The sequence below is a fragment of the Manis javanica genome, chromosome 1, assembly GCF_040802235.1.
Source record: "Manis javanica isolate MJ-LG chromosome 1, MJ_LKY, whole genome shotgun sequence".
NCBI classification, from domain to species: domain Eukaryota; kingdom Metazoa; phylum Chordata; class Mammalia; order Pholidota; family Manidae; genus Manis; species Manis javanica.
In genome coordinates, this window is record NC_133156.1 from 6,707,953 (window position 1) to 6,729,646 (window position 21,694).

At 40.0% G+C, this 21,694-nt stretch overlaps 2 protein-coding genes across 9 annotated transcripts in view; one reads left to right on the forward strand and one right to left on the reverse strand.

Annotated features, from left to right (window-relative positions):
• MPHOSPH8 (M-phase phosphoprotein 8) overlaps positions 1–18,636 on the forward strand; it is a 46,895-nt gene extending 28,259 nt beyond the window's left edge. The window contains exons 4-14 of one of the 5 annotated variants that reach the window (XM_017656936.3): positions 1,178–1,277; positions 3,154–3,411; positions 6,143–6,268; positions 6,345–6,433; positions 8,449–8,589; positions 9,106–9,192; positions 12,861–13,015; positions 15,052–15,206; positions 16,493–16,620; positions 17,702–17,785; positions 18,301–18,636. In XM_017656936.3, the coding sequence (XP_017512425.3) occupies positions 1,178–1,277; positions 3,154–3,411; positions 6,143–6,268; positions 6,345–6,433; positions 8,449–8,589; positions 9,106–9,192; positions 12,861–13,015; positions 15,052–15,206; positions 16,493–16,620; positions 17,702–17,785; positions 18,301–18,342 (1,365 nt within the window). In that variant the 3' untranslated portion in view covers positions 18,343–18,636. Of the gene's footprint in view, positions 1–1,177; positions 1,278–3,153; positions 3,412–6,142; positions 6,269–6,344; positions 6,434–8,448; positions 8,737–9,105; positions 9,193–12,860; positions 13,016–14,306; positions 14,448–15,051; positions 15,207–15,604; positions 16,463–16,492; positions 16,621–17,701; positions 17,786–18,300 lie in introns of those variants that run through there. The other 4 variants (XR_005061064.2, XM_037017167.2, XR_005061065.2 and 1 more) reach the window with 4 other exon arrangements.
• Positions 18,637–19,692: 1,056 nt separating this feature from the next.
• Positions 19,693–21,694, reverse strand: part of PSPC1 (paraspeckle component 1) — an 89,799-nt gene continuing 87,797 nt past the window's right edge. For all 4 annotated transcript variants that reach the window (XR_012125722.1, XR_012125736.1, XR_012125731.1 and 1 more), the window contains one exon: positions 19,693–20,213. The gene's annotated coding sequence lies outside the window, so the exon portion shown is untranslated. The remainder of the gene's footprint in view (positions 20,214–21,694) is intronic.

The window sequence follows — 21,694 nt, forward strand, 5'->3', positions numbered from 1 at the left end:
GAGACAGGCCGTGAAGAGGAAATGGTGAGAGGAACTGTGAGAATACTTTTTCGATCAGTAGTAAGTTAATCTGTGGCCAGTAATTGGCACTTACAAATACTGAGGGTGATCTAGTTTTTGGACCTCCCCACCTTATCTCCTAGTCTTCAGTCTTGCTTTCTTTTAGACTAACTACAATTGGAAAATTGAGGGCTCATTTGTGAACAGTTCAGGACTTTTTTAGAGGTACTCAGCATGACATGTAGAACTATGTAGTAAAGCTTATAGCTTCATCAGCTTATTTTATTAGCTTTTCTATCCTGCTTGATATTTTCCCCCTTTGTCTTAAGAATATATCACTTTTTAATTTAAATAATGGTACATAGATGACACATTATAGATCTTTTAATCCTTACAAAAATGTATTTAATAGTTTATCCCATTATTATCAAAATTATCTTCATCTGGTTTTTCAAAATGGAAACATTTCACACATAGTGAAGGTATGCATATATGCAATATTTATCAAGGGCTATAAAAAAGGCAATTATTTTTTCTTCTATTACTCCCTGTTTTGTGGATTTATCTTAAAGATATCATTTAAAGGGGAGGGGAAAGTTATGTATACAAAGATATTTCTGGCTATGTTGTTATCGTCACTAAAATACCAGTCTAACTATGTAGCCATGAGAGAAATGGTTAAGAGAATGTTAAGTATCATCTTGGGTCTGTTACATATCCATTGAAATATTAGTCATGAGTTCAATGCAGTAAAAATAGAAAAGTTTACAAACTGTTAATGGTGAAGGAAACTATATATATGTATATGAATACAGTCATGTAAAAATTTCTGTGCAGTGTAAAGATAAATGAATTTTAAACAACAATATTACCCATGTAAAATACAAAGATCAGAAGGGAGAATGTGGAGATATAAATATAGCTATGTTTGGTTAATAGGACTATAGGTGAATATTTTTTGGAAGGAAACTGGTATTGGGTTTTGAATTTGATATTTTGTGAGTTACCGTGGTTGCAGGATAATAATCTCAATTGAGGAAGCAGTCAGTGTGAAAAAAGGTCAGTGCGTGTGTCCTGTGCAGTAGGACGCAGACTGCGACCCTCATGATCTCGGGGCTATCACAGGACAGTGTCCGCTCTCTGTTCTTGCTCTGTGTCTTACATGTGTCTCTTTCAGGAGAAGGAGACTAAGAAAAATGAACCCAAAGAAAAATACCAGAAAAGGTATGATTTGGATAAGGAAGAGAGAGGCCGAAAAGAGCCAAAGGGATTAAAGAGTGAGTGTGTGTGCTGACATTTAACCGTTTAACATCCCTGTTGTTTATACACAGCAGCGAGTTTACTATGCTGACAATCTCTTTTTTAACCTGTGGTGTCACAGAACTGCAAAATGTCATCACTGGGGAATTCAGAACCCTCTGCTAGTTTTGTTTAACCGTTCACTTTAGTTTTATTACATAACAATATACACTTTTTCTGGAATTAATTTTTTATCTTCTGTTCATCTTGTTCTTTTGTCCTTTGGAGTATGATGATGGAGCACATTAGAAGCCCAGAGACAGGAAATTAGTTAAGGCAGAAAAGTGAATGTCTCTCCTTATAGTGGATGCAAATGAGACTAACACCTGTTTGATACGTTTATTGTATTTAGCTCCATGTCCTTTGTATAAATATGATATTCAAGGTACATTCTGTATCACATCATCATGTACCATAACTGATAATCCGTCATAACACACATCACTACTAGAACAAGTACTTGATAAAAGCAGTCGCCATTACAGTGTTTCAAGCCCTAGTAGATACTTTAGTTCATGTACCAGAAGTACTTGGACACATGTTCTCATGGGAGCAGAGCTAGAGTCATGGAAGCAGGATTCTAAGACATGGAGAATTTCCTCTGGGTTTTCTCCCCAAAGCTTCATGTATCTGAGATAATATTAAAAGTAGATTTTGATTCTAAGCCTAAGCTGGGATTCAGCAGCAAGGGGAAGGGTAATGGAAGATAGGAAGAGCAGTCATTTCAATGGGTCATGCATAAAGTGATTATAATTTAAGGACTTTATCAGTTTGGTATTCCTCAAAGAGTGATTGGAGATTCAAAATACTATAACACTGAAGCTGATTGAGATTTTCTTCCTCCTAGTATCTTACACATCAATTCCAGGTACTTTTTTACTGTGACATACAGTCTTTATTATTTTTTTTTATTCAGGTATTGTTGATACACAATCTTGGATTGGTTTCAGATGTACAACACAGTGGTTCAGCAGTTACACACATTATTAAGTCCTCACCCCCCCTCTAGTCCAGGTGCTATCTGTCAACGTAGAAAGGTGTTACAGAATCATTGACTATTTTCTCCATGCTGTACTGCTGTCCCTGTGACCATCTTACATTGTGATTGTGAATTACTGTGCCTCTTTATCCCCCACACCCACCCGCCCCAAGCTCTCCCCTTGGTAACCACTACGCATGTCTCAGTGTCTGTAAGTCGGCTGTACTGTGAACATATAGTCAAACTGCATTCATTCCATTCATGGTGGTGATACTGAGAGCGTTATTTTCAGTATCCCCTGCTGAAGCCTATCTGCTGTGTACCCAGAGTTTATAATAGAGTTTTTCCTAACTTTGTTGGGTTCTACCTTTCTTTGAGTACTTCTGTTAGATCTAGTGCTTTGCCAGTCCTCTGCAACTTTATCTTTAGTTAAAAACTGAGTGGATTTTCAGAGGCATCAGGTGCATGGCCAGTGTGTAAGAGCCCGTCCTTTCCCCACTCACCATCAGCGGTCGTTTTTGCACCCGGTCAGCTTCAGGACAGTTGCCGGCAGCTGTGTCAGCAGAAGGTTGGTTGGTGGCATGGCTCACATTATCCTGAGGCGCACCATCTTCAGTGGGCCTTAGTTAAAGCTTGGAGAACGCCAAAATACTGGATTAAATCAATCCACTGTGGACACCCTTTTTAAATATTGAGCAGCCAATAGAAAGACAAACTGAAACAACTCCATGGCTTTGGTAGTAAATCTGATCATGCTTTATAACAAAGGCAGATATTCTTAAAAATTAAGAAAGAATCTGTTTCTTCAATACTCAGATTTCTTTTGATTGCAGTAGAAATTCATGACTCATATTACAGGTTTTTTTTTTTACCAGCATTTAAGGAAATCAGAAATGCATTTGATTTATTTAAGTTAACTCCAGAAGAAAAAAATGATTTTCCTGAGAATAATCGGAAAAGAGAAGAAATACCACTCGATGGTAAAATCACAGAAGATCACAAAACCAAGGAAAACAAGCTATTGCTTAAAGAAAGGAGAAATACTAGAGATGAAACTGACACCTGGGTGTACATAGCTGCAGAAGGTGATGAAGAGGGTCCGGATGGTGTGCGCCATGCGGATGAGAATTCCGGTGAGCATGTAGGCGTTCATTCTGCACCATTCAGGTAGTGTGCCAGCCGTTTCTCTCACCCATTCTTCTTTCCCACTGCAATTCTGATCTCAGAAAGTAATGGAGAAGAACATTTTATTTGAATCTCCTAAATAACTGAGTTTTTATATCAAAGATTAAGTCATTCTGTTATTTCTGAATTGATAAAGCAGATATTTCTGAGCCTCTATAATATGCTCAGTACATTTAAAATTATAAAAGTTTCTGGTTTTCTACCTTACCCAGTCTTGCCAAACTGTCTGATTATATATCTTAATAGATTTCTTGCAGAAAACTCTGAAATATGGACTCATTTGTATTCTGGCCTTTTAACTTTGCAGTAACATTTACTGAATAGTACTATTTATTAAATTACAATTTACTAAATTGTAAATGCTATCCTGAGGACACTGCAAGTAGCTGAGAAGGGGAAGGACCGTGTATGGTGGGAGCTGTGGGAGGAGTAATAAAAAGATGCGTATGTTTGTTTATAACTAGGACAGAATAAACAAAGTGGGGAAGTGGGTTGCCCAGAGGGCTAACTAACGCCCAAAACGGCACTGCCGTTGGGAAACCAGGCCATAAAGAACAGGCAGTAAGTGTTGGTTCACAGTCTTGGGAGATCCCCAGGTGAAATCTGAACTGGCCCCCATACAAGGAGGGCAGGGAGAGACCGAAGAAATAAGCAGACCCCTCTACACTGGTAGGTAGCAAGGGAACTTACATACAAGGCCTGTCTCGGTGGCCATAAAACCAGTAGATCTCTGCAGCTGCCTGCCAGAATCTTCAAAGTTTCTCTGGAGGCTTCAATAGAACTCAGTCACAAAATCAGTCCAGGTGGTCTCAGCAACACCTTGCTTTCTGAAGAATGTGTCCTTGAAAAGGTTCCAGTTGTGAGATCGGTGGGCAGAACACAGACCTCCAAGGATAGGGGCAAGGGTGGGGATCCTCCAGTTGCCCAAGTCCTGGTAGTAGGTCCAGCAGCCATGTCCTCTCAGTGATGACCTCCAAGAGTAGAATAGCAATAAAATCAGAAATTAGTTCATTGGAAAGACCAATAGAATAGACAAGCCTCAGGTACTGTTGGTTAAGGGAAAAAGGAATGGAAGCTTCAACATTATTTCCAGTGGAGAAAGAAACATGATTATAGATTATGTCCAGATTAAACCAATAAAAGAATTGAATACCCTTAAAACTATTAAAAAATGTGAAATGGTAATTTAAAATAGCTTTACAGATGGAACACCAGGCACAGATGGTTTCATATGCAAAAATTTGCCAAACTTATAAAAAAGTCTTCCTAAAAATGTACAATGCTAACTTATTCTGTGAGCCTGTTCCAACTTCACTACCAAAACCAGACAAAAACTATATGACCAAGGAAAATGAAAAGCCAGGCTCACTCATAAGCTCAGATGTAAAAATCTCAAACAAAATATTAGCAAATAGAATGTAGCCTTGTGTGAAAACATAACCTCTTACGATCAAGTTAGGTATTCCCTAGGAATTGAGTGAGTAAAGCAGAAATTGATATAGTGACATTATTTTAAAGAACAAAACCTAGCAAACTTTCCCAGTCCATAAAGAGCATTAAAACTGGCAAGCATCTTTTGTAGTGGTGAAACATTGAAAACATTTCTTTTAAATCTAAATAAATACAAGGATGCCTCTGTCACCATTTTATTCAACATTATACAAAGGTCTACCCAGTACAGTAAGACACTGAGAAACAAAATTACTCGTGAATAATGTAACACTTCTTACTGACTGTTGGGTGCTTGGCCATTACCACTACTGTTATTCAGGAAGTGAGGTACAGCACGTTTATGTGACTCCCTCAGAGCCCCACAGCCGACATGAAGCTGGTATATAGACCCAAAGGCTGTTTCCTGCTCTGTGATGGCGTGCCCGGGGAGGTGGCAAAGAGAAGTATTGGTTGGAGTTGAGGTCTTTGGGAAAAGTTACTTTGATTATTTGCACATCATTTACAAACTTCATTTCTATGGCAAGGTTAGCTGCCTATCTGTGTAGTTTAAGGAATTTATTTTATGTGAAAATCCTTTGACTCATACCATCAAATATTTATGTTTTTCAGTTTTTAAAATAGCACAGTCATTTTAAATACTCCCGAAGGAGTTTATACTCAGACCGCCTTTATTGCCCTGCCAATAAGGGGTGCACATGTCCACATACAGAGTCCGTGAGCCCATTGGTCAGGCCCACGAGGGAGGAAGCCGGCTCCTGCTCTGTGGTGTGCAAGGCAGTTTGGACGGGTCTGGAAGGATCCATAGGCAATGACTTTTATTTACATACAGGTCTGATTTACACCGTCCTTCCAGGGATTGGAAGCAATGTAGATCAGGAAGAATGGACAGAGAAAATGTTAGAGATTGCTCTTACTGAATCGCTGTAATTTCTCTCTTTGAGCTATTTAAACCTAATTTTGTAGTTGATTTGTATTTAAAGTTCATATTTCACTATTTTACTAGTTAACAGGTTACCTATTTATCTTTATGCCTTTGAAGCACTATGACATCTAAATATGGATAGTTCTTATTATTTGCCAGAAGAAAAGTTGAAGACTCAGTTACATAATGCCATACTAAAAGTATACATAAAGTTTTGGTTGAGACACCACAAATTTAACAAAATAGCATTGTATTTTCTTACAGTCTAGAAAAATGTATATTAATAAGGCTTTTCTCTGTTCCAGATGGCAAACAACAGATTTTGAGCTTGGGCATGGACTTGCAGTTGGAATGGATGAAATTAGAAGATTTTCAAAAGCATCTTGATGGGGAAGATGAGACTTTTACTACAACAGAAGCAGTTCCAAGTAGTGAGTAGTTTGAATTATGCTCCATAGATATGAATCTAGATTATAAAATCTAATTTATCTTTTCTTTCATTTTTAGATTTATTGAGGGATGCTGTGAAAAATGGGGATTATATTGCTGTGAAGGTTGCACTTAATTCAAATGAAGACTATAACCTGGACCAAGAGGTAATAGGTCTTTGTAAATACAATCTCATGAATTAAAGATGGAAAGTAGCTCTTCTAAAATAATTGTTTGTTTTTATTTCTTTTTGTAATTATAAAAGTAATGCTCACTTTATAAAGTGCAAACACTGTAGAAAATTAGGGTTCCTGTGACTCCAGCCCCCTAGAATGGCCGTCTGGCTCAGCTGTGCTCTGTTTGCCTGGGTAGAATGGCTCCTTCTGTTCAGTTCCCAGTTGTGTTCTGAGGGTCATTCCCCGTCTGTATCAACTGCCCCTCTTATATTTGGTGGTGGTGGTTTTTCATATTGACTTTTAAGGTTTTTTTTTTATGTGGCAGCATCTTCACCCTTTCTTCCTAGTTGTTAGGTTTGGGTTTTTTTTGGAATCTCACTGCTTGGAGGATTTTTATCTTCAGCTGGTCACATCTATCTTTTCCTTTATGACTTTTAGGTGTCACTGTCTTGCTCAGAAAAGGTGTTTAAATTTTCTTCTTTAGTTTTCTTGCTTTCGTTGTGAATTTTTTAGGTTTAATCCTTTGAGATTACAGTTAAAACCATTTGAAATTTTGATTTTAAAATTGCATGAAATATATAGATCAGTTTGTTTGACAGCTGACATTTTTACATTTTGAGTCTTCCATCTAGGAACATGTTTATCCCATTAAGCAGTTTTATGGGGTTTTTTCTTCATATAGTTCTTACATATTTACTTTAGGTCTATTCCTACATGTTTTTAAATTTTTTAGTTATTTTATGATCAGTAGGATCTTTTACCCCTCCATTTGGTTTTCTGATTATGACATGTCTTTGGCAGAGATGTTGGGGTGTGTGTGTGTGTGTGAGAGAGAGAGAGAGAGAGAGAGAGAGAGAAGGAGATCTCTACTATATGAAATTCTCTTACTCTCTTGTTACTTGCCTTGGATTTTTCTGGGTAAAGGATTTAATCATCTTCCAGAAAATAGCTATTTTTTTTTCTTTTTCCCAGCACCACCTCTTGTCTTGTACAGTGGTGACATTTTGAATAATAGTGATGATAGACATGATCACCTCCATCCCTGACCTGTGCGGGTCTCAGCGGGAAGACTGTGTTTCTGTCATGCTGCTGTTTTCTTGTGGACGGCCTTTATTAAACTTTCTTTTTTAGCTGCTTAAGTGTTTATCAGGAATAGATGTTGGATTTTATCATATGCCTTTTGTTGTATTTTAATACTTACTTAGCTTGTCTGTTAATAAACCTAGTAATTTCATGGAACTTTCTATAACATGTTTTGTGGTAAAAAGATACTTAACAAATGAGAGGAAGTGATTACAGTATCTTATCTCAGTTTTAGTGGATTTTCTTGAGTCTCTCTAAAGTGGTTCTGCCGAAAGAAATCATTCTTAGATTTGTGTTCCTCAGATTTTTTATACAGGCAAATTCTGGTGAATTTTCAGACTAGGCAAATTAACCTGTACTGTTGGAATTTGATTTTATCAAATGGCATTTAATAAATGGGTTGGTTTTCTCATGTTTATTCAACTAGTGATAGAAAATATTTTAGCTAATAATTATATAATTTACATAATATTATCTTTGTTCAAACCCTGCCTCTTAGAAACTAATCATTATCAGTAACCTATTTTCTTACTCTGAATTTTCTTCTTATCCTTAGAGCAAACTCTTACTTCCCAATAGTTAGGTTTATATAGGTCAGCATTTGTCTAATTCAGACAAGATTCATTGAGATTGTCATCAACGGGATGGGCTCATGTGAACCTATAATGTGGTCATTTCTGGGTTTATGTATTTGTATCAATTAAGTGAATGTAAATGTGCAGCATTGATGTGCCTTTAGAACATGGAAGTTGTAAAATTTTATGGTTTCTGGTTGTTAGGTATTTTAATGGAAAACCTAAGTACAGGCTTAAGTCAATGCACTTTAGTGATTTCACATAGAAACCTCCTAAATGAAAAGACTTAGTTCCAAAATTTTTATGATTAAACATTGACATGTTTTTCCTTAACCAAAATCAATGAAGGATTCAAGCGGGATGACACTGGTGATGCTCGCCGCCGCGGGGGGGCAGGACGACCTGCTGCGGCTCCTCATCCGGAAAGGGGCCAAAGTGAACGGCCGGCAGAGGAACGGGACCACAGCTCTCATCCACGCGGCGGAGAAGGTCGGCGGCCCCGCCTCAGACAGAGCCGGGATCTGTTTCTGTGAAGTGTCGCCATCACACAGTCAAGCAGCTTTAAGATTTCCTACTTCCCGTTCATCTGTGACTTACCACGAATGGATCTTTATTTAATCAACAGTAGTACTTTTTGTAATTTAATTTTCACAATGTAATTTATGTAGTGGGAAGTGATTTATATTAAAAAATGACCTCTGATTAAGGTAGTAATATTGATTGCAACCTTTTAAAAACATTTTCCAGTTGAGATTAAGATTGAACTTGGTGGCAAAAGGGTGTGTGGCCACTGTGTGAGGACCAGAGCTGTGGGGCCACCCAGGCAGCGCCGGCCCTTGAGGGAGGGGGCTGCACTGTGGGGGGCCCAGGGTGCTGTGTTCACCCGCTAGACTGGGATAGGGTCAGAGGATTTTTTCTGATGGCTAAAAATTTCAGAACATCTGAAATATCTTACTTTGAATGAATTTAGGGAATTAAATTTGTGTGTTTTTTTTTCTTTAATAGAACTTTTTAACTACAGTGGCTATTCTTTTGGAAGCAGGAGCTTTTGTGAATGTCCAGCAGAGCAATGGCGAGACAGCACTGATGAAGGTAAGTACTTCCGGGGTTGCCTGTCCCCTCACCCCTCAGGTGCAGCATATGCCCACGCCGGGTCACGTTCCACATGACAGTCTCGGGACTCAGGGGCCCTGGAAGAGGAGGAGGAGACGAGCGTAGTTGATTCGCAGTCAGAGCTCAGTGTGAGCGGGATGTGGTGGGAACGTCGGTGCCGAGCTCAGCCTGTGGATTTGGGGAGCCGTAGGCTGGATGTGAGTGGTGGCTGAGCCCTGTTGGGCAGGCATGGTGTGTGGAATGCAGAGGCCTGGCAGTGGGAAGAGCACCTGTATTCTCAGTAGTATTTTATGTTGGTGAATTCATCTCCTTAGCTTCAAATTTCTTCATGTGGTTTTGGAATTGTAGTTTGCAGGTGGTTTGGAGTGTAAGGTTGCTAGGGCCCAGCGCATGCTGGCCTGTTCTTGCAGTAGCTGTAGGTACCTGACCAGAGATGCTGGCGGACCACAGCGGGTCCTACTCGGAGCCGCGGGGCTTGGTGCGGCCCCCGTGTGGCAGCTCTGTCTCACGGCCCCCTCTCCGGGTGCGGCTTTGTGTTGGCTATGGCCCGAGTAGGTACTTGTCTGCATTACCTATTTTCAACTTCCTCTCATGAGCCCCTCAGGAGCCTGGTGACAACCCCCAGTGAGCCAGCGGGCCTGGCCATGTCTGGACTTGAATCTGTTATTCTGAAGGCCTGGATCATCTGCCTTTCGGCCTTCTTCCACACTTGGGGTTTAAACCTTGCTCTCTGCTTGTGTTTCTGTTTCATTTTTGGTTCTGAGAAATTTTTGTTCTGTTCAGGAGCCCTACTTTTGACTTTTAATTTTCCTTTATGTGTTTCTGTTATTGCCATATGTTTAGAGTAGAGGTGGCTCCTCAAAGCATGAATTTTAACTTTTATCTTAATTGAGAAATCACCAGGTGGATTCTAAATAGCAGATACTAAAATAGTCTGGAGCATAAAGGGTGTGTGTGGAGGGGAGTAAACACAGAAACTTTCTATACCCATGATAAGGAATCAGGAATTCATCCTGAGAGCAGTTGGGAGCCATTAAAGGTTTAATGCTGGAGAAAAGTATAACCAGAGTAAAGGTTGGGTGGTGGTGGTGGTGGGTTTTAATGTCCCCTAGTAGGAGGGTGGATAGAAAGGCAGGCAGCGTGCAGACATGTAAGCAGTGGTTTGTACGTCTGTGGTCCTGGTAGAGAGGCGTGGATAGACAGACTGACCAATTTCTTGGGGCAGAATTCACAAGTAGTTCGATAATAGAAGGTGACATTGGTGATGCTATTTCCTAAGCTCAGAGCACCCAGCTTCTGCGTGCTGCATCTGAGCTACAAATGCTCGGCTGTCTCATGTGTGGATCTTTCACTCAGGAGAGATTTCTGGACTGGAGATTGAGATCCGGGGTCAGCCCTGATCATAGCCACGGTCCGAGCCTGCAATCGCTCGTAGTGAGTCGGAAAGGAAGGAAAGGCCGGACATGGCAGGCAATTGATCGCATAGGAGAGACCCGAGAAGTAGAGGAAGAGATAGGAGAGGGGTCCTGGGGTCAGAGGGAGAAGGCGCCAGCCGCATCCCTGGGGCAGAGCATCAAAGGGCAACAAGGCTGAGAGGCTCCTGGGGGTTGGTGCCACAGAGAGCAGCGGTGCCCTCGTCTGGGAGGAGCTTGGTTGGGTTGGAGGGTCTGTGAGGCTGCGGGGGTGACAGGCGAATGCTCTAACAGGAGCCTTGCTGAGAAGGGAGAGGGGTTGGGCCCAGAGGGAAGTCAGCCCTGGGCCAGTTCGGTGCCTCTTCCTGGAGAGGAGCTGAAAGTAGGTTTGTGTAACAACTGTGTGTATTTGACTAGACTGCTAAATCCATTTAACAACTACATTGTATCTACACTTTATTTATTTAGGTACTTGTTCCTAAAAGGCTGGGTTTTAGTTGATTTTAAGGATTTAGTATATTAAATCAGTTCTGTTGAATTTTAGGATTAGAAGAAACAAACATGGGGAAACATTTTCAGAAACTAAAATAAAAACCTTTCCATCTCAGGAAATAATGTATAAAATTAGTTTTTACCAGAGTGTGAGGGTGTGGAGAAAGCCTGTGGGGCTGCTGTTGGGGGTCCAGCAGGGCTTCTCAGCCCTCCCACTCCTGGCACGGGCGGCCGGTCATTCTCATCGTGAGGACTGCCCTGTGCATCGTAGGATGATTGGCAGCGTCTCTGCCCTCTCCACTTGGTGTCAGCAGGTCCCATGCCCAGTTCTGACAACCAGAAACATCTCCAGACAGTTCGGTTGCAGCCTTTTGAGGGGCAGTTTGTCGTATCTGCCAAAACACATGCCCTTTGACCTTGCAGTTGCCCCTATTCTGTAGAAAAAACTGGCCCCTAGTAGGTGCAGACAAATGCCTGTGTTCTCTTGGGAGAGTTCATTGGCCTGGTCCCCATCCTTTATGCTTCCATTTCAGCTCAATGTGTGAGACAGAAACACGATTATCCCATTTTGACAAATAGAAACACTGAGACTCAGAATTAAGGGTGACCTAAAGTCACCTGGCTGGTTAGTAATGAGACAGGAAGAGATCCTTGGACATAGATATTTTGGCCCAAGAAATGATCATTAAACAGTGTCACAGCTCCATCTTAAATTTGCTGAATTCAAATTGTACCTATTTGGAACAGTTTGAAATTACTTTGTGCCAAGAGGTGCTTTAGAGATTCCCCAGACTAACCTGTCCGAGTGTGAGGAGTAGGCACTCTGACCTGGTGCCTCTGTTCACAGGACACAGAGCTGATGCAGGATGGGCAGCGTGAGCATGACAGGGCATAGAGAAGCCTGGCATGTGTTCTGTTTGGGGACAGAAGTATCTTTTTCAAAGTTGCCCATTTGGTGAGGAATCAGTCGGCGAAGAAATGAATTGAAGGATGGAGCTAAGGTATCACCTAGCTGGGGGGCCCACATGGGCTGAGCCTTCCAGACCTGCTAGTGGGAATGGCCACTGAGCACACAAAAAAGCCGTTGCTCTTCCAGGCTGCCTGTTCACAGACTTAGTCTGGAGGGTCAGCACGGCCCACGGAAATCAGTGAGAACTGCCCGCCACTGAAACACAAAGAAATCCCAGGATATTAAGAGAAAAAGAAAAGAGCATAGCTCGACTACCTCAGAGAAAACAGAGGGACTGAGATCATGCAAAAAAGCAGGAGGCAGTGAGTGAGAAATCTGTGTGGATGAGAAAAAAACGATCACTATTTGGAAAACCTGGGCTCTGTTGCCAAGTAGGGTTGTTGGCTCTGTGATCAGGGTCTCGCAGAGTAGACAGTCAGCACCTATTACATATCCTTACAAAACTGTTTTAAACTTCACCTTTCAGCCTGATTGAGTGTGGTATTTCCGAACCATTCTTCAAAGAGCACTAACCATACAGGTGCTGGGAGTGTGGACACGGGGCAGAAATGACTGTCGGATGCAGATTTCTGTATTTTCCTAGGGTGAAAGGAGCACCCACTTCAGTTTACATCATAGGCCCAGTGAGGCCTGACCCCAGGTTTCACCTGGGGTCCAACATCCCCGGGCCCTCTGCGGAGAGAATTCCCCAGCTCTGGAGAAAGGACAAAGGCTGACTGGTCGGTACCTTACTTCACAGTTAAGTAATTAGTTCTCTTCTTTTCCTAACGTAGGCCTGCAAAAGAGGAAACTCGGACATCGTACGACTTGTGATTGAATGTGGAGCTGACTGCAATATTTTGTCAAAGCACCAAAACAGTGCGTTGCATTTTGCAAAGCAGTGTAACAACGTGTTGGTGTATGACTTGCTCAAGAGTCATTTAGAGACGTAAGTGTTAAGAGAATGTCCCATGGTTAAGTCACAAAGTTTAATGTCATTTGATAGGACACATCATGACTGAGATGTCATGTGTGTAACCGCTCAGAACAAGACTGTCAAGTAGGAGGCCTGAGAGGTTCTGTTCTCACAAGATCTTGAATTTAATAAGTGACAGATGAAGAATTACTTTTCTGCAAGTTATTGAGGTCTTAGAAAGTTTTGGACTAGCACTGTCCTGCCTGGGGTATATCCTTAAAATCTCAGGTTCACAAACATTTTCTTAAAATCATTTACACTTTAGTTCTTGTTGTTAATAGACCTAAGTGTTTACAGCAGTTTTAGGCTCACAGTAAAATTGAGCAGAAAGCACAGAGACGGCCACAGGCATAGCCTCCTGTGCTGCCAGCACTGCACCCAGGGCTGTGCACGGCTTGGAGCCTGAGGTGCGCACCTCAGTGGTGTCAATTCTCTGGCTTTGGACAAACGTGCAGTGACATGGATCTGCTTTGTGCTCGTACAGAATAGTCACCGCTCTAAAATCCTGTCTTCCCTCCCTCTCCCCAACCCCTGGCAACCGCTGATGTTTTTACTTTTGGAATTGTATATTCTTTGCTTTTCAGAATAAAAAAGAATGAAACCTTGCCATTTGTAACACAGTTGAATCAGGTATGACACTAACTGAAATAAGTTAGAGAAGATAAATGCCATATGATTTCATTAATATGTAGAATCTCAAAAGTGAACAAACAAAAAAAACAGACGCATAAACACACTGGTGGTTGCCGTAGAGAGGGGAGGAGGGGAGGGATCACAGTTTATCCATTCGAGCTCATGCATTTTCAAATGCATTCTAAATTATTTTCTTTTATTGGAAGTTCATACTAGTAATTTAGTAGCTTTCTATCATTTAAGAATTATTTTGGTGACACCTAACAAACTTCACAAAGAGCAACACAAGTAAAGTTCTTAGTGTCTGTGTAACGGAGTCAGTGGTCTGCAGCCTCAGGCAGGAGCAGCCACTCTCCCCACCTCCTCGTCCACCGTCCTTGGGACACGACTTTGATCTTCATGCCTGTAAGATCATTGCAATTTCAGGTGTACAATTTATATCCTAAGCAGAAAGACTTCAAACACAAGACAGAAAAGGCAAAGGCCAAGAAAGGGTATGTGCCTGGTGAGTCTGACCGCTCTGACAGCCTTTGCTGGGAGCCCCACCCAGCCAGTGATTTCTGCATGCATCTTTGACCATAGTTTTTTCTATTCATCTGAAATTTTACTGGAGATGTCCTGTCATCCTCAGGTGAAACGTCCTGGTAGATTTTCCTGACCCTGGCTACTCAGGTGTGGTCTCCTCCACTTGCTCTTGTTGCCTGCTAGAGATGCAGGTGCTCAGACCCACGCACGCACTCACGAGTCTCGGTCAGCACCTTGTTGATTCCAGGTGATTCGTGGCTGCAAGGAGTCCTGCGAAGCCCACTCATCTCAGTCTGTTCCTGGGGGATAGTTGATAGGTAGCCAGCAAGTAGGTGACCCATCTTCCTGGTTTGCCTGAGGGTCAGGGGCTCCTGGGATGCTGGATTTTACTTGAAAACTGACTAAAGAAAGGATTTCCTGGGACTTAGGACTTAACACCCCTAAAACCAGAATATCCTGGGCAAACCAGGTAAGATTTTACCCTCCCAGCAAAATAGTTTAAAAAATCTCTGTAGTAGCACTACTCATAATCACCAATTTCTAAATTAAGTACTATATCAAGAGTGTGTATAGCAATTCTTCAGTTTATTTTTTAACAGAATTCTTAATTCTGCTCCAAATTAATCACTTATTCATTAGACAAGTATGAATTGAGCACTGTATACCAGGCACTATTATTCAAAAGGGGAGAGATGGAGACAGCTTGTCTGCTTAGAATCTAGATTCCCCTCAGAGGACATAGACAGTGAGACAGGCAGACATATGGTGGATCAGATGCCGAGTGCTAAAAACTGATGAGGGAAATGAGAAGAGGGAAGTTAAATTGATATTAAAAACTCTTTACTTATTAGACTTTCAAGAGTAGCAGAAGAAACAATAAGGGATTACTTTGAAGCACGTCTTGCTCTACTAGAACCGGTTTTTCCAATAGCATGTCATCGTCTCTGTGAGGGGCCAGATTTTTCGACAGATTTCAATTACAAACTCCCACAGAATATACCAGAAGGTAAGCCTGTTTTCTCTGTTTGAAATGTGACATTATAAATGTGGAACTCTTTCTTTGAGCAAAATGTTAAGAAAATTCCATTGTGTATAATAATTAGCATGTATAATAATCACACAAGTGTGATTAACACTGACCTTGGTCTCTTGAGGATGTTTGTGGCTCTTTAGAACTGTACATCTTGTTTAATAATTTGGCTGGAAAAAAAGTCTATACTGATACCATGAAACAACTGTTAGCAAATTAGTTAGGGTCCCTTGGGTCATTTCATCACCAGTGAAATTCCAGCATTTGTCTGTTAGAGCACAGCTCACTGTGGACACCCCTGCCCTGCCTTGAAGGGAACTCATTTTGGTTGGCAGACATACAAACATGACCTTAACGGAAGGATCTTCCAATAGGATTTCACTGCAGACCTCCCTATTCAAGTGTGTTCTGAAGAGTGACCAACCAGCCGTCCTTACCAGACAGTGACAGAGCACTTGACCTGTGTGCCGGTGGAGTTCATGGTGGAGCTGAGGGGAGGGTCAAGGAGAAACTCCTTCCCTGTCTGCAGACAGCCTTTCCTTCTCTGGATCCGCAGTGCTTTAGGCCAGAAAGGTGCTTTCTAAAGCTAGAGAGCACATCAGTATGTCACCTTAAAAATAGTTTGAAAGGGGAGGTAAAGTAGTCCAAACAAAAAAGTGTGCCCTTTTTTCCTGAGACCAGAGCATTAAGCAAATGGCTCTGGGGATCACCCTTACGGAGTCTCCTCGTTTGTAACTGGCTTGGATCGGTATTGTACCATGTTAAAAGTGCTTAGCTTACGAGAAAGGTCATAGAACTCATATACTTAGTTTTTGTTTAAAAGTACTGCTTTTGTTCAAAAAAACGATCTTGCAGAATATTTTGGCATTCAGTAAAAATTTCAAATCTCTTTTTTCTTTCAAAGTTAGATTTTTTAGTATTAATCACAAAAATTGGAAAAGGCAAAAATAGCATGTGGAAGAAAATGGAAAATCACTCTGACCCATAAACAACATGGGTTTGTTTCTGTGACATTTATTCATTCAGTGGTAACTTTCCAATAACGCTTTTTTTAAAAATACAGCTTATTTTTAAGTCTGTTCTATCAGTAGGAATTCACTTGGACAGAAAATAGAAAGGGTTCTATGGTTCGAAAAAATTGGAGTGCTGATTGTTCACAGTGGGTGGTGGGTGGGGCTGGCTCAGGGTCCCCCACCACATGGGTGTCCTACCTCCCTGGCTCATGTTCAGATTCAATTAAAATGTACATCTCTCTTATGCAGGCTCTGGTATTCTGCTGTTTATATTCCATGCAAACTTTTTGGGTAAAGAAGTTATTGCTCGGCTCTGTGGACCATGTAGTGTACAAGCCGTGGTTTTAAATGATAAATTTCAGCTTCCTGTTTTTCTGGTAAGATTTTCTATAGTTCATTACTGAAATTACATTCACAGATGACTTATAATTAACATATTAAAACAGCAATTTAAAACTCAGTAAACCAATGAGATACTAACACATAATCATAAACTAAAATTACACTAAATCTTTGTCAATGAAAATCTTTGATCTCTCTCCCTTAAATTACATTTGCCATGTCTCAGAACTAACATTCTGAATATAAATTCTTAATTTTAAATACGCCTTTTTCTGCCATTATAATTACAAGTGTTCACTTAAGCTTAGGAAATGGAAAAAGGAAAACATCTTTTCATGATTCAAATACAACCACTGTGTGTATTTGGTTGTATTTATGCTTCATTTTAATGTGTAATTTTATTCAATCATATAATTGATTTACTCAAACATTTAAAAATAAAAATATATAATCTATTAGTGGCAGTATAAATTTTAACATAAAGTACTCTTGAAGAATTAGCATGTATGATTCTTTTGCCAAATTTAGAGTTCTTTCCTTAAGTTGCATTAAGTAGTTGTGAAGATTTTTAATATTTAAGCTCCATATGGCTGAATATATCGTATAATTTAAAGATTTATCTGGATAGTGTTTTTCCAACTAAGCCCTACAAACAAGTGTTTTATCATTTATCTTTTTAATAAAATCAAGGGGAAAAGGAAAGAAATCACAGCATGTTGCCTTAATGTAAAGTCAAATACAAAACATTCTTTTACATCACAGGTGTCTTAAAAGATTTCTGGTCTCTTAAGATAAGGTTATATTCTTAGACTAACAGTCTAGCTGTGTCTAGCTGTACACGTTTGAGAAAATGCTAACACTAGTGATCTGTGCACTTCAAATGGTTATGATGCTAAATTTTGTTACGTGCTTTTTACAATAAAAAAACATCGTAAGTATCCAATAGAAGCTGACAAAAAAATAACTGCGTATTTGGAAGGAGATGGTGCAGGGAGTCAGTTATTTGGCTTTTTATATCATTTTGATTTTGTAACCATCTGAATGTATTACCTTGAATAGATAATGTGGATTTAAACTACATATTATAAATTAAGAATAACTTTTCTCTTTCCCTAGGATAGCCATTTTGTTTACTCATTCAGCCCTGTTGCAGGCCTCAATAAACTCTTCATAAGGTTGACAGAAGCACCCTGTGCTAAGGTGAAAATCCTTTCCTTATATTGTCACTTAAATGCTACCCCAGATTACTTTGTCATCATGAGAGTACGTTTTCCAGTGCCATGGTAGCCCTGGTATGCCTGTCCCAGAGACACGTGCTCCCTGGGGTAGCAGTGCTGGGTGGATGCACCTATTGAATCTAGAATGTGTTGGGACAGATGTGTCAAGAAGGTTAACAGTGAAAATGGGAAGCATGCATCTCTGTGGGATCTAACAGTGAGATGTGTTGTAAATTTCCTTAATGGCCAGATGTATGTAAGTAACCTGCCCTTGTAAAATGAAGCTGAATATGATAAATAGTACAATTTAAAATAACATAAAAACTCAAACTCTAAGCATTTGGATTTTTTATTCAAATAACAACCTATATTGATAACCGATTTGAAAATGTTGCCAAATAGAGAAACAAGCGATGGGCGTGGGTTTTTTTTTCCTCTTCTAGGAAAGGAGAATGCCACACTTCTGTACTGATGTATGTGTATTCTTTCTTTCAATAGGTTAAATTGCTAATAGGTGCATATAGAGTGCAGCTGCAGTGAGCAAGCCGAGGACTGGGACGGAGTCGCTCCCCATTTCTAAATACTCTCTTGGAGGCAGTTTGGGATTCCAGCACAGCTAACACTTCATCTGTGAGCCTCTTACAGTTTAATAAGGCCTATCATCTGTTGGAGTCTGCAAGATGGTACCTGGTGTTCTGACATATTATAAAACATAAATTATCTATACCAGTGTTCTGAAATCCTGGTTTGTCCAAACTGCATTTATTTCAGTTTTTCCACAATGTGGAATGGTATAGGATTAAGAAAATTAAAAAAAAAATTTTTTTTACTTGAGATTTTCTAGCTTTGGTGAATTTGTTTTAAAAAAGGAATTTGTGTGTGTGCTACATACATTTGGGTTACCCAAGCACTATAAAATGTGAAATCACCACCCTTGAAGTGTATGACTCATCTAACATGGTAGGAGGTCTGCCCCCAAATCCCAAATCCCAGGTGACCATGATGACTCTATTATTTGCAGTTTATTGTTTGTAAATAAAGATAAATCAGAATCTGAGATACAGCAAAAAATGTATATATCAAGACATAATGAGGTGAGGCCCGAAAGGGAATGTAAACTTTTAGCCTTTTTTTTTTTATATTCCATCAGGTAATTTTGAAAAACCAGATTCTGTTCCCTTTAAAGGCCGGCCCAGCTTCAGCACACAGCCTTGTGAAGTTGTTGCTTCTGTGGAGTTCCCACTGGTCTGACAACACTGGTTCAAGAAATAACTAACAAACAGACAGAGTGATAAATGAAGCTGAGTCTAGACTGTGGGACTGTGTAAGGTTGTTCAGTTCCTGGCGGGTTTTATGGCTGGTTATAATTTTAATGAGAAATTTTCAGAATGTCTCATATTAGACCACGTATGGTGTACTGACATTGTTCATTGTTCAGAGAACCATGTTCACATACTAAAGTTGCCTTTTCCTACAGTGTTTTCCACCAAACAGCAGTGGTCTATGTCCTTTCTATCTCAAGTATCAGGACCTCAAGGTGGATACTAAAGAGGCACCTAAATGATAGCTGGGATTTTAACTTTTTTTGGTTATCTTGAATCATGTACTAACAATAGCTTTCTAGAAAAAAGTTATGAGATTTGAATTAGCAACAGTGCATATATGGACCAGGGATGTTAAGGGGAACAGTAATACCTTGATCCCATATACATAAGAGAAATGGGTTGTTGTTGCTTTTTTAAGAAAATTTCTCTTATCTCAAAATCATGCCTAATATGACAACAGCTTTACAAGAACACGTTAGATACACTAATGTGAAGAGAGGCAAGGCTATCTATGATAAAACCTGAAATAGTTCCCTTAGGTTGTTTAGGCTAAGGAATAGGATAAAGTCTTTTAACAGTATTTATTGGGGAAATGGGCAAGTTACTTTAATGAAGCAGGGTCAGGGAAACAACGTTAAGGTTTGAGTTAACTTGGGGTAACATTACCTAAAAGTTGTGTATATCAACTTCTACGAGTTTTGTGCCAGATATGCCAGTAAATTCTGTAAACAGTCGTGTCTATAGGATAATACCTTAGAGCCTCACAGTTTAATATAGTTGTTTTGCTCTAAACCATAGCTTCTCTCATCAGTTGAAATCACACTTGTCCTTGAGAGTATGCAAACGCTGAAAGCTCCAGTTTCTTAAGGATGGAAGTTCTGTCTCTTGAACCGTCTGGCCACTCCTTCCACTTGAGAGAGTTGTTCCTTGCTGGGTCTGACGAGGCAGCTAAATCCTCGCAGATGCCGCTGCCTGGAGAACAGCTGAGCGCTGCGCTGGTCCACTTACTACACAGATGTTTTCAGTAAATACAGTGGAAAGTGTTTGGAGCTTTGTTACCATTTGAAGAAATATGAACTAGATAGCCTAGAAATAATAAAGAATAAAAAGTATGTCATGAATGCATGAAATATATGTAGGTACTAGTCTAATTTACCATTACTACAAAATGTATACAAATCTATTACAAAAAGTTAAAAAACTTAGGTACACAATCAAGAAATGTCAGCAATACAAATAACATGAAATATGTTAATCAACTGTTACCAGTAAGGCTTCTGGGCAATAGTAGGCTATTAAGTTGGGGGGAGCCAAAAGTTATATGCAGATTTTCAGCTGTGGGAGTGACACCCCTAACTCCCACATAGTTCAAGGGTCAACTGCATGTACAAAATGTGAGCAATAATTCCTCTGGAAAACCAATTCTCAAGTAGCAACTTAGCAGAACGTTTACAGATATGCTTAGTACTGCAGGTCAAAACCAACGCAATTCCCTCATACAGTTAGTTAAAGTATACACTATACAGAACACGTAACAGCTTCATCTAGGCCACGGATGATCTGACTGAACAGCAGGTCAGGTATCACATCATCACCCTTTGGCCAGACTCACTGAAAAGCAATTAGTATCCATCATTTTTCCTCAATTTTAAGAAAAATCACTCCAAAGCCATTAGTCCTTTCTGGTGTTGCTGAGGTTTTAAGGACAGTATAACCAGGTTATTCAGTGAATTTAACTTCACTGTACCATTCAGGTCAGTCTACTCATAAGGAGTATTTCTAATAGGCACATCACACCTTTTATCTGCAATAGCTGGTACCAGAGAGAAGTACCCAGGACATAATACTACTAAATAAATGTGAACTACTACAATTAAATGGGGAGTTTGATTTCAGTCCAGGAATATGAAATTACTCCATACACTATCTTCTCAAGTCATTCCCACCTTAATTAAATGTGTAGAATTTATTCAGTGGAGTGTCTCAACATTATACCAGTGGCTTTCAAAGTTAACAAGTGCTGCCAAGATTTCACATCTAAAAGATTAACAGAGGACCTTTGTAAGCATTGTGAAAGTCTAATGTGCTTTATGTAAAAACTGGGAGAAGTAGAAAATTTCATGCAGCATGATTAGCACAGACCAGAGAAGAGCAGAACCACAGGCACCAGATATGTAATTTGTAAAATGAAATACTAAATTTTAGAGATCTTAATATTTCATGCAGTTAGTTTCACTGCTATAAAAACCTCAAATTATTTTAAGGTTAAAACCTTATCAGTCCCAAATCCTGTGAAGTAAGCGCAGAAGATCACTGAAGGGGCCCGCACTGCTCTGTCCTGGGCCAACCTGCAGACAATGAATGCTCCTTTCAGACCAGACTGGGTTTCTCGGCCTGACTACCTCCTCTGAGTACAGGACAAGCAAGCTGGAAAATTATGACAGAGTTCATAACTCAATCAGGACAAAAAACAAAATTGGGAAATAGTCATCTGTCCTTTGTCCTGGGTTCCTAAAGGACCCACAGCTGGAAATCTAAACCTAGTAATTCATTAATTTGGGAGGAAA